General features: G+C 39.0%; 1 protein-coding gene across 1 annotated transcript; it reads right to left on the bottom strand.

Moving 5' to 3' along the window:
* Nucleotides 1–3757: 3757 nt before the first annotated feature.
* Nucleotides 3758–10484, bottom strand: LOC115816387 (low affinity immunoglobulin gamma Fc region receptor II-b-like; the record flags this gene model as incomplete). The annotated part of the gene is made up of 4 exons (XM_030779344.1): nucleotides 10442–10484; nucleotides 5869–6147; nucleotides 4630–4908; nucleotides 3758–3999 (listed from the first exon to the last, which is right to left on the bottom strand). Coding segments are annotated over exons 1-4 (843 nt in total), but the record flags the coding sequence as incomplete, so codon positions are not given.
* Nucleotides 10485–12500: the final 2016 nt, after the last annotated feature.

The raw sequence follows: 12500 nt of genomic DNA, 5'->3' as shown, positions 1-12500 counted from the left end.
TATTTGAAATATCTATGAATATCCGTGTGTGTGTGTGTGTGTGAGAGAGAGACTCTCTTCTTTGTTCTGTTCTCATACTTCAGACATGCAGCTAGTGTGCATAGGGTTTTTTGTGGGTGTGTGGCTGTGTGTTTGTGTATGCGTGTGTACATGTGCATGTGCATGTGTGTGCGCGTGTGTCTGTGTGCTCACGTATGTGTGTGTTATGGTCTGTGTGTGTGCATGTGCATGTGCATGTGCGTGTGTACATGTGCACGTGTGTGTGTGTGTGTGGGCATGTGTCTGTGTGCGTGTGTGTGTACCTTGTTTTTGTGATGCTGTGTGGAACTCTCTATTATTTCTTTCAGTACCTCTGTTACTGACAAACTCTCACCACAAACTACGCTTAAAAATATTGTATTAATGACTTTTTTATCTATTCATCATACTGGACTATTATATTAATGGACTTCAGGCAGTCCCTACCCATATAAACTTTCCTTTCAGTTCAGTAGTTCATACTGAGAAGCAAAACAGGAGAGGACACCCATACCCACATCAGACAGCATCACATTCATCACCCAGTGGTTTTCAAGGCTACAGACGGGTTTAGGAGAATTAAGATAGAAGTTGTCTCCCACATTGACAAGAAGTTCAGTGATCACTCTACCGAGTAACCTCCCTTAACTGGTTTCACTGAAGTTCATTTTGTGTGAGTGAACAGGACCAACAAGAACAACTTATAAATAGACATGATGTGTTTTCTCAATGGTATGAACTGTATGTTGTGAAATGAAGCGTCTCTTTTCAGTTTTTTTTTTTTTGTTTGTTTTTTTTTTCATAGTCTTTGATGCATTTCACACCTTGTATCCACTTTTTAAATCCCTCTCTTCTGGAAAACAGTGCCTCCAAGTGGCCATAGATATAATTACTTTTTGACTTGTCATAGATCACGGAACACCATGTCTGCACCACTCTGTTATTCTTTCATCCTACGACTGGGCTTTAAAACGGTCAGAAAAAAGATATTGAATGAGTTTAAATGATCTCTCTCTCTCTCTCTCTCTCTCTCTCTCTCTCTCTCTCTCTCTCTCTCTGTGTGTGTGTGTGTGTGTGTTTGTGTGTGTTTGTATACGTGTGCGTATACACGTGTCTGACTCAATACAAAAGTCTAAGGCTTTCATTTCTCCTGAAACACAACGTATGAAAAAGCACAATATATTGAAAGAGCTTTAATCACAGGCTTCAAACACAGAAACAGTGTAGAGAAAAGGACAGCTGAGAGACTGTAGGCAGTGCTGAGGGAAGACAGTACATGAATAGTATATGACGTGACAAAAAAACCCAAACAAAAACAAAACATTAATACTTTCTGCAGTATCTGCAATATACAATGATGCTTCGTCTTACATGCTATTGCAATCTATAGTGGGAAGTGATCAGATTGAAAGCAATGAAATCACTGATAAAAGTACTCAAACAACATTGTTCCCATAAGTCATATTAATATCTTTGTAGAAATCTATAAAAATATCTTTATCACCTCTGTATCATCTCCATACGTGATTTTTTTTTCTATGATGTATAGAGGATGTTTTTTGAAAGAGAGAATGAGAGCTTGGTTGTTCAGTCTGGAGAAGTAATACAACCAAATTAAGCTGAAGTCAAAGGAGCATCCACAATCTCAAACTCCCTACTCACTATGCAATAGATGTGGAGTTTCAGCACCATGGACAGCGTCCATCCAGTCGGATCCACTGTCCTGGATGAATTCACTCACTACACATTCATGGCATTTGGCCCAAAGGATATAAACTGAATGAGGATTTGAGAAATAAAAGCTACTGAACAGAGAACATGAGGTCAGTGTGCAGGTGATTTGTTATGTTAGACAAATTAAACTAGTAGAACATTTGTTATAATACAAACTAAATAACAGCTCACAGATTCATTACAATAACAGGACTGGACAAAAGCTTGCACTAATGTAGATGTAAAAATATACTCATGGTTCACTTGTCATATTGTTTGCTTATAGATTACTTTCATTAGAACTACAATAAGAAGCTTCACTACATGTTTTAAACATTACACAGTGTTTGATTGTGGGATGGTCTGTGACTAACTGATGGCCCATGATGGCTGCTGTGAGGTGATGATGTCACTTTCTCACATTCTAATGTGATTTCCTGACAGTTTAACACATGGAGTCATTTATGTTCACGGTCCGGTCGTGCTGTTTGGTACCTGTAAAAGACAAAAGCTCATGAAATAGTATACCATTTTATATTTCAAAAAACAGTAATTAAAAATATATCTGGGCTTTATTTGATGGTATTATCTTCAGGATGATATGACATTTTTCTAGTCTACACTGTACTTTTTGGGAAGTTTCAACTGTGTGAGAATCTTATTGAATTCTCTCCTCATATTCTCAACACCACATATTCATCACCTCATATACCTTCTCCTTCACCATCTCTCTCTCTCTCTCTCTCTCTCTCTCTCTCTCTCTCTCTCTCTCTCTCTCTCTCTCTCTCTATTTCTCTGTCTCTCTCAAAAAAGATGGACAGAAAGAAAGAAACTGCAGATGAAAAGAAAATGAAATTAGTAGAAATGCTGTTTATTTCATTACAGCAAATGTTTAAAATGGAAAACAGGACACTGGGACACATAGGAACATTAACTTTATCGTACATACCATGTTTGAGCTGAGAATACCCAACCTCTGTCATGATGCTGGTCTTGCCTAATATAGAGAAAAAAATTAAACTGAATTCCCGTTGAACATTTCTGGATGGCTACACATAAGCATCAAGTAATTAGGCTTACAATGAGGTTATTTAACACGGTATCTTGTAAATAGCAGTGATAGTCAATGAAATTAGAGTTTCATAATAGTGTCAATAAAAATGAACAAGCTACATAATTGAGCACAAAAAAGATTTAATTTAGATCCAAAACATTAGTCTTACCGATACACTTGACATGCTTTTTTTCCTGCATTATCACAATGGGAGTGTAGGTCACATGGCTGAGTTCAGCCACAGGATCTGAAAAGCAGCAGAAAAACATACAGTCTAAATGAGGTGGTTTGTTTATCCTGTATTCCCTGTTATATGGTGTTATAATATTCCTGTTTTTCTAAAGGCCAAAAAAAATTGACAACTAGTCTGTTAACTATGTGAAGTCCCATCCTATGAAATGTTGTTAGTCTGTGATGGGCAGTGTAATCTGTTCAAGTCAGAGTATACAGTGGAATGAAATAATGTTTCTCCAAGATGACAGTACAACATACCAGACAGGGGCAGTGCACATAGGACTACATATAATGCAAGCAAATAGACAGTGAAACACTAAGTGACTACATACTAATTACAGAGTCATAGAGTCATTATATCACTGTAACCTTCATTATTAGGCCTTTACAAGAAATAGTCAGTATTGGATGCACTGGGTCCATGTTCTTACCTGAGCAATAAATCAGATTCATTATAATGATGAACATGAAGAACACACCCAGTCCCACCAACACTCCTACTGTTACAGCAGAGAATCCATCACCTGGCACTGAGTCTATTCACACACACACACACACACACACACACACACACACACACACACACACACGTTGGTGTGGAAGTCATACTCTCAGTGTACTCACAGTATCATTCTTTGTACAGTTACAAATATCAGATGCTTGGTGTGTGTGTGCTTGTGAATGTGTGTGTGTGTGTGTGTGTGCATATGTGTGTCTTTTACCTCTGTCAGTGACTCTGACAGTGATCCAGCTCTTTGGTGACTCTCCTCTCTCTGGGTGTTTACACCAATACAGACCCTCATCTGACTTTGAGACAGTAGGGATGGTCATCTCTCCTGTAATCTGATTCGGGAGGACTAATCCATCTTTATAGAAATCAGCTCTGAGGTCTGAGGAGTCATATCGATATCTACATTTCAGAGTCCAAGTGTCTCCCTCAGTAAGAGGATGAACAGGACTCTCCAGGATCACATCACTGTCTATGACAGAAAAAGCAGAAATCAAGGACAGATGTCTTACAGAGCATTAACCTAGTAATGATCACATTACCCTCTAATGACCACAATGCAGTTTGAATTCATTATGGCATTATTTCAAAAGTTTAGAGTGTCAAAAGGTCAGGTTTTCTGACCAACTTCAGTCTTTATGACTGTTTCTCAGTGAAGCAAAAAGGGTTGTGTTTCTCTCTCTGTGAACTTGTTCTGCCAATACTTAAATACTGTAGGCTTAGAATTCCCCCTCCCTTCCTTTCTTTACAACTTCTCACAGTGACTCACAAAATAATCAACATATTTAAGTCTTTATGTTAGTTCTTTCATCGAACTACAGCTCAGTCATTCAGGACACAAACAAAGCTTTACTCTCAATATGACTCTTTAATGGACTGAATACACTGGGACACATTTACTTGAAGGGAATATCCTGAGTCTTTTCTACCATTCAGAAATAGTAGATGGAAAATTTGACCCCAGTATTTCCACACAGAGGCTTTTGACATCCTTTTTCCAGAACAATGCAAAGAGAATACATCATCAGATCAGTTTCTTTGTTGTCATTTATCATTTCAGGATTTTACTTCAAGAAAGTGATTCATGTTTCCATAGATTTACCAGTCACTGTAATGTTGAGAGGATTACTGTTCCCTCCAGAGTCAGACTGACACCAGTACACTCCACTGTCTGATGACTGGAGGGAGCTGATGCTACATGTAGATCCTGTTACTGATCCCCAGTCTGATGAACAGTCTGACACCTCTCCATTATCTGTGTATCGTCTCACTGTCCATCCAGTAGAGTCACTCTGTACCTCACAGCTCAGTGAGAGAGAATCAGATGTAAAGTACTGAGTTGTGTTGGGACTGATGATCAGAGAGGCTGGAGGAGACAAAGCTGAGACACAGAGAGACAGAGCTGAGACACAGAGAGACAGAACTGAGAGACAGAGAGACGGGGATAAATCTTAAATGTGTGTTATGCCTCCAGCTTCTTCGCCTGCTTCTGGTTCCACCTGCCAGTGTATCAGTCCCTCAGCTCTCTCATCACTCCTTCAATATTTCATTCATCACATCCAACTGTTTCTAACTCATTGGTTATAAATACCCAGTACTCTTTGTTTAGTCTGTCAACTCCAGAGTTAGTGAGACTGTGTTTCCCTGTGTCCTGTAGTATCTCTGCTTTTTAAATATCTTTTTTAACCTTTTGGTAATCGCTCTGCGTTAAGTTTTCATTGTCAGTAACTACCTTTACGTTTGCAAAGCAAAGTCATAACAGTAAGAATTATTCATTTTAAAGGCTATTTTAAGCTTCACAAAAAGGCAAAAATGTAAAACTCTAAAACTGAAACATTCACCATACCCTATTAACTCACCAGTGACCCACAGTGGCTGTGTTGTGCTGTTCTCTGAGTAATATACTGGGTTTCCTCTCTGTGCTCTGCACACATAAACTCCTGTGTGTTTAAGAGCAGCAGGGCTGAGAGTGTAGGAGCCTCCAGCTCCTCTGCTGCTGTCTGAGAGGAGTTCTACAGAGTTAGAATGAACCCTGGGTAACCCATCTCTGTAGGGAATGACTCTGTACCAGAGGAATGTCCAGTCTGTAGAGGAGTCTTTAACCTCACAGCTCAGAGTCACTGAGTCTCCTTCAGTCAGCCACATCTTTGGAGAGACACTCAACACTGACTGAGCTTTGTCTGTTAAAGAATAGAAAAACTTCAGTGATAGTCACTGATTCGACACTACATTGTTGTCTTTGAATAACAACCTGAACAATTATTGGTTAATCACTTCTCTGTTGGTTGTCACTACTGTTTAAGAACATGTTTCTGAGTCTCCTCTGAACTCACAAACTCACCTGATGACACAGTCAGTGTTACAGCATCACTGATCTCTGAGTTCTCCAAGTCATTTCTGTGTTTTCCTCTACAGGTGTATTCACCACTGTGGGACTCAGAAACAGGACTGATTCTGTATTCCTGATCTTTACTGACAGGACTGAGTGAAGAGCTCTTCTTATACCAGCTGTATTCCCAGTCAGTGTCTCTCTCTCCCTGTATTTGACATCTGAGGGTGACAGTCTCTCCTCTGAATGTTTGTTTATCAGGCTGCAGGATCACAACAGCCTTTAGACTCTCTGTACAATAAAATACATACCATACTAATGTACAGCACACAAATACAAAACAAACACAGAACAGAGAGTGACACATCTAAACTCTACAGAGACAACAAAACTCAAACTCAGTATATTCCCAAATACATCATAATCACTTTAACATGACTGTACATCAATATTCACCTGAAACATTTACCCAGACTGCATCACTGTACTGTGTGTAGTAGACTGGGTTTCCTCTTCCAGCTCTGCACCAGTACTGTCCTCCATCAGATTCTGTGACAGAACTGATTGTGTAGGAGTCTGTATCAGTCTCTGTCAGTGCTGAAGAGTCCTGTGTGTGTCTGTACCAGTAAAACACCCATCCTGTGGACTGGTCCAGTTTACAGCTCAGAATAACTGTGTTTCCTCTCGGTACTGCTCCTTTAAGACTAGAGATGAATTGAGGTTTTGGTTTTGGTCCTGTAGGATATTAATAAATAGTTCACTTCACACTTCTAAAAAAATCATCCTATCATTTAAGTTACTCTCATTGTAATCACTCACCTAAAACAGTAAGAGTAACTGTATTACTCCTTTGTGAGGATGTTGGTCTGTCATCATTCTCTCCCTGACACCAGTACTGATCCATGTCAGTTACAGCAGGTGCTCTGATGGTCAATATGTCTTCAGTCATGTTGTAACCGTTAGACTGAGACACTGCAGTCTGAGTGCTGCCTTTATACCACTTATATCTCCAGTTCCTCCCAGACTCTATCACACACTTCAGCCTGACTGTCTCTCCACTGTACACAGGACTGTCTGGTTTTACTGTCAGTGTAGCTGTAGGTGAGTCTGTGCAAATGAGAGCAAATGAAAGAGTGATACTGCACATACAACATATATCTTATACATCTCATCACACAGTTTACTCACCTCTAACAGTGAGAGTGACAGGACTGCTTAGCTGTGATGATGTGGGTCTGTTGTCTCTCTCTCCCTCACACCAGTACTGATCTTGGTCAGTTAAAGCAGCTCCTCTGATGGTCAGTGTGTGTCCATTTACAGTGTGATGTGAAGATGTAAACAGTCTGGTCTGAGTGCTGCCTTTATACCACTTATATCTCCATCCACTTTCAGTCTTCATCTCACACTTCAGACTGACTGTCTCTCCACTGTACACAGGATCCCAGTTTGGCTCCATGGTTAGTGTAGCTGTGGGCAAGGCTGAGAATATGGACTAGGATTACTTCATTGTGTTCAAAATTAACTAACTTTTTCTTTCAAAGCTTTCCAGAAGACAGTACCGACTGCCGGATTAATTACTCACCATCGACATATAGATAAAGACCAGTGCTTTTATATGATGATGTGTGCGTGCTTTCTCTCTCTCCCTGACACCAGTACTGATCCTGGTCAGTTACAGCAGCTGATCTGATTGTCAATGTGTCTCCAGTTATAGTGTAACCATTAGACTGAGACACTGCAGTCTGAGTGCTGCCTTTATACCACTTATATCTCCAGTTCCTCCCAGACTCTATCACACACTTCAGACTGACTGTCTCTCCACTGTACACAGGATCCCAGTTTGGCTCCATGGTTAGTGTAGCTGTGGGCAAGGCTGAGGATATGGACAAGGTTAATTCATTGTCTACAAAATGTAACTGTCAACTAACTTTTGCTTTCAAAGCTTTCCAGAAAATAGTACCGACTGCCATATTAATTACTCACCATGGACATATAAATAAGGACCAGTGCTTTTATATGATAATGTGTGAGTTTGTCTGCTTTTAATGTCTGTGATTTTGCTAACACACACACACACACACACACACACACACACACACACACACACACACACACACACACACACACACACACACACACACACACACACACACAAAACTCAGAATGTTAGACTTTTTACTCACCTTTCACAGTCAGAGTGACAGGACTGCTTGGCTGTGAGGATGTGGGTCTATAATCTCTCTCTCCCTGACACCAGTACTGATCTTGGTCAGTTACAGCAGCTGCTCTGATGGTGAATGTGTCTCCAGTTATAGTGTAACCATTAGACTGAGACACTGCAGTCTGAGTGCTGCCTTTATACCACTTATATCTCCAGTTCCTCCCAGACTCTATCACACACTTCAGACTGACTGTCTCTCCAGGATACACAGGACTGTCTGGTTGTACAGTGAGTGTAGCTGTGGGTGAGTCTGTAGAGAAGATAAAAATGTTAGTAATACGTTGAATTCAGAGATTAGTCAGTGACACTCAGTGTAACCCGGGGACGTGAAAGGAAGGTGTGGAACTATTGAGCAGGTTTCTGAAGTATAGTCTTACACTACCAGATTAAGCCAATGTTTGTTCTAAACTGACAGTTACTGTTTTTACTCAGTTATTTCAATTTGTATAAAGAAAATAAAATATTCAACAGCCAGCACCATTGTGAGAGAAACCATGCCTGGATCCACTATTTTTATTTATTTATTTATTTGTTTATTTACTGACCTATTTATTTATTTATTTATTTATTTATTTATATTTTCCCATTTATATTATTTATTTATCTGATTTTAGCGCATCTGTATGGAATTGAACTGACAGGTGAACTAGAATAGAGATATTGATAGATTTTTACAAAATATGCAAAATTATGACAGACATATATATATATATATACACACACATATAGATAGATACATAGACAGATAGATAGATAGATAGATAGATGTGTGTGTGTGTGTGTGTGTGTGTGTGTGTGTGTGTGTGTGTGTGTGTGTGTGTGTGTGTGTGTGTGTTCGTATAAAGTAGAAATAGAACAATTACAGTTGATTTTCTTTTTTTCTTTTTTTGCATCATGTGAATTGCTTACCTTGAACATACACATGAAGAGAAGTGCTTGCATATGAGGTTATATCTCCGCTGTGTCCACAACACCAGTAATGATCCTGGTCAGTTCCAGCAGCTGCTCTGATGGTGAATGTGTCTCCAGTTATAGTGTAACCATTAGACTGAGACACTGCAGTCTGAGTGCTGCCTTTATACCACTTATATCTCCAGTTCCTGCCAGACTCTATCACACACTTCAGACTGACTGTCTCTCCAGTGTACACATTAAATCCTGGTTCCACAGTTACTGTAGCTGTAGGTAAATCTGTACAAATGGAGAGAAGAGGAAAACTCTTTACAGACTGTTCATACATATTCACTGTTAGTATTTATATTTACAGTGTGACCATTTGGGTTCTAGAATGTCACAGAGATATCTCTTTCTTTATTACACTTCATTCACATTGAACAGAATGATACACGGCAGCAGTGTTAACCCTATGGAGTCTGAGGCCTGTCAGCCACTTTTAAGGTAGTCTGACATGCCTTGACATTTTTATATATTTCATCTATCTAAAAACATTGATCACGAAGTGATATTTATGCTTATATTCACCACAAGCTCAGCAACAATAACCTGAGAGCAGTAAGAATTTAATTAATCTACTTTTTATTTAAATCAACTGTAAACATACACTTTACAAAAACCTGTTTTCAGAGGTGCTGAGATATTGTAAAAAAAACATTATAAACCCTTCTGGCCAAGACTTTTGAGCTCTGAACCATGTAAACACAGGTGTTGGCTACACATAGGTGATGAAAGCATTCAGAAATTTCATGTGGTTTGACTACTGAATTGTTATAACTTTGGACTGACACTATGTGTGAATAATAAATTTTCATTTTCAAAACCTGACATTAATGCATTAATCCTTTTCACAATCACCAGGCAATTATCCTGTGATCCACTGTGACCTTTTATTCAAAACTCATCTACTGGTAAAACTAAAACACATGTTAATTGCTTTTACATCTGTCTTCACCTTCCTCCTCTTCTGGTCTATTGATTATAACTAGTCAGTGAATCAGTTAGTGACTCAATATGTCAGCTAATTATTCACTTGTGTTTTTCCATTGTATTTTTCTGAAGTGAACAAACACAGTCATGTCAAGAACAACTTAGAACCCTGCCATTCTCGAAGTTTATGCTTAGTCTTGTAGAAAATATTCCTGTTTTGTTTTTTTACCTTGTGTGACTAACTTTTGTTTTGTGAGTCATGCCTGTACCCTTGTATTTTGTCTTTATTGTTAAATGAGTGGGGACAAAAAAAACAGAAAAAACAGTTACACATGTATCTTGCCTTGCATGAAATTTGTAACAGTTACACAGGAAGGATTTGGTGTTGCCACTAAACACTTTACTTCAAGATTATACTCATGATACTAAGTTAACGATGAGAAAACTTAATAATGTGGAAATGAATATTGAGAGACTCACCCAACACTGTCACTGTTACAGGATTACTCATGTCTGAGCCCATACTATTACCCTCTCCCTTTCCAGTACATCTGTATTCAGCAGTGTGTTGTGCCCTGAATGAGAATCTATTGTTGTCCTGGTAGCCACTTGTTTTTTGACCATTCTTATAAAACAGGTAATACCACCGACTGACTCCTCCCGCATATATGTCACATCTGAGAGTGACAGTCTGTCCTCTGAAGATCTCACTGTCATCAGACTCCAGTGTTAGAAAAGCACTTGTTCTCCCTGTTTAACACAAACACATTATTCTTTCAAAGAAAAACAGGAACTTAATTCTTATATAATTCGATTATTATATAGTATAGAATTGAATTTGGTTTTTTTTTCCTTTCGCTTTTTTTTTTCAGTCATGTGACTGACGTTTAACATGTATAACACAACTACAGTGGTAAAGAAATAAAAACATTCACAAGCTGTTCATTACCTTGGGTATGTCCAGAGTGGAGTAGGACACACAGCACTGAAATGCAGAAATATATACATATACACACACACACACACACACACACACACACACACACACACACACACATAGATATATAGATATATAGATATAGATATAGATATATAGTTATAGAGATAGAGATATAGATATAGATATAGATATATATGTGTTCCTGTTTGTCTTATTTATTAACATCGTTAATTTGAACCAATACTTTCTTGCCCTGTTTAGTTCTCCCTCTGTATTTAAGCCCTAGTGTTTGCCTTTTCCTTTGTCTATTGTTGTCAGTGTTTTTATGCACTCTTTCAGGCTGCACTTCTTTGTTATCGGGTTTGTTCCAGTTGCACTTGTATTTTGTTCTTCTTTTTGCAAGTAAAGTCCTCCTTTCTTCACCTTCATCGTGTCTTGCACTTGAGTCCTGCACCACTCAACCAGCGTGACATTTTCTTTATTTTTACTACTTTCCACATTGCGCTTTGTTTACACTTTTTTTTTTGCTGACTACATAATTCCTTATGGGCAGGACACATACAGAATGCGAAGAACAAACTGGACTGAAGAACAAGACTCGATTCACAACAGGATCTTGAGAACAAACTAGACTGAAGAACAAGATTCAATTCATGACAGGATCTTGAGAACTGACCACACTGACGTACGAGACTCGATTCACAACAGGATGTTGAAACAGATTTAATGAGATTAGTATACGCGTTCACAAGGGAACCTTTTGGGGGGATGGTGGGGGTGGGGGGCTGCTCTGGTTGAAAATCATTTTCATTTCACAAAGAATCATATCTCATCCTAACACTCTTGCTCCTGTCTTGTAAAGTAAATGGTTTGTGTGAATCACAAAGTGTAAACATTTTTTTTTCCCAACCAACGGGCTAAAGTCTAGGAAAACGATCTGATTTTGAATCGTTCTCATGCAATAAGTTACTTTTTATGTCACTCTGTGCAAAGGACAAGACATGACACTCTGTTCTTTCATTTATCATATTTCTGTGCACTCGGCTGTGGCAGCATCCAGCACAGTTTCCTCACGTCACACTTAAACATCCCACGCACAGCATAAACATATTAACTTTCACAAACTGGAGTGGAGCCTGGCTGCATGTGCAACCCCTGACGGTTTTATTGGAACAAAACAGTTCAGGGTACAACACAGGCAGAACACACAAACAAAGTCAGGATACAGGACCCTTGAACAGGGCAGTACAAACAGGCAGACAGGTATACCAACATGGGACTGTAAAAACAGTGAGACAGTTACACTTCGGTGAGAGAGCGTCAGTTTGCTAGCCTGCTTTGACATCAGAAGAGAAGAACCCTCCCCACCAAACAACATCTCCCCCTGATTTCTTCAGAATCTAGTAGATATTTTAATTGGCTGAGTGCATCTCACTCAGTCACAACTTTCCCACCATTTATAATAGATCAGAATGATCAGAATGTAAGTTCATCAGGCCCAGTGTTTCAGTCATTTCCTTTAAACGTGTCTGACACTCTGTGGTGACCAGCACAGTGAGCATTAGTCAAGCCTGTAAGAGTGAGACAGCAACAGATTCA

Source organism: Chanos chanos, chromosome 7 (genome assembly GCF_902362185.1).
Source record: "Chanos chanos chromosome 7, fChaCha1.1, whole genome shotgun sequence".
Lineage (NCBI taxonomy): Eukaryota > Metazoa > Chordata > Actinopteri > Gonorynchiformes > Chanidae > Chanos > Chanos chanos.
This window is presented reverse-complemented; position numbering and strand designations above follow the sequence as displayed.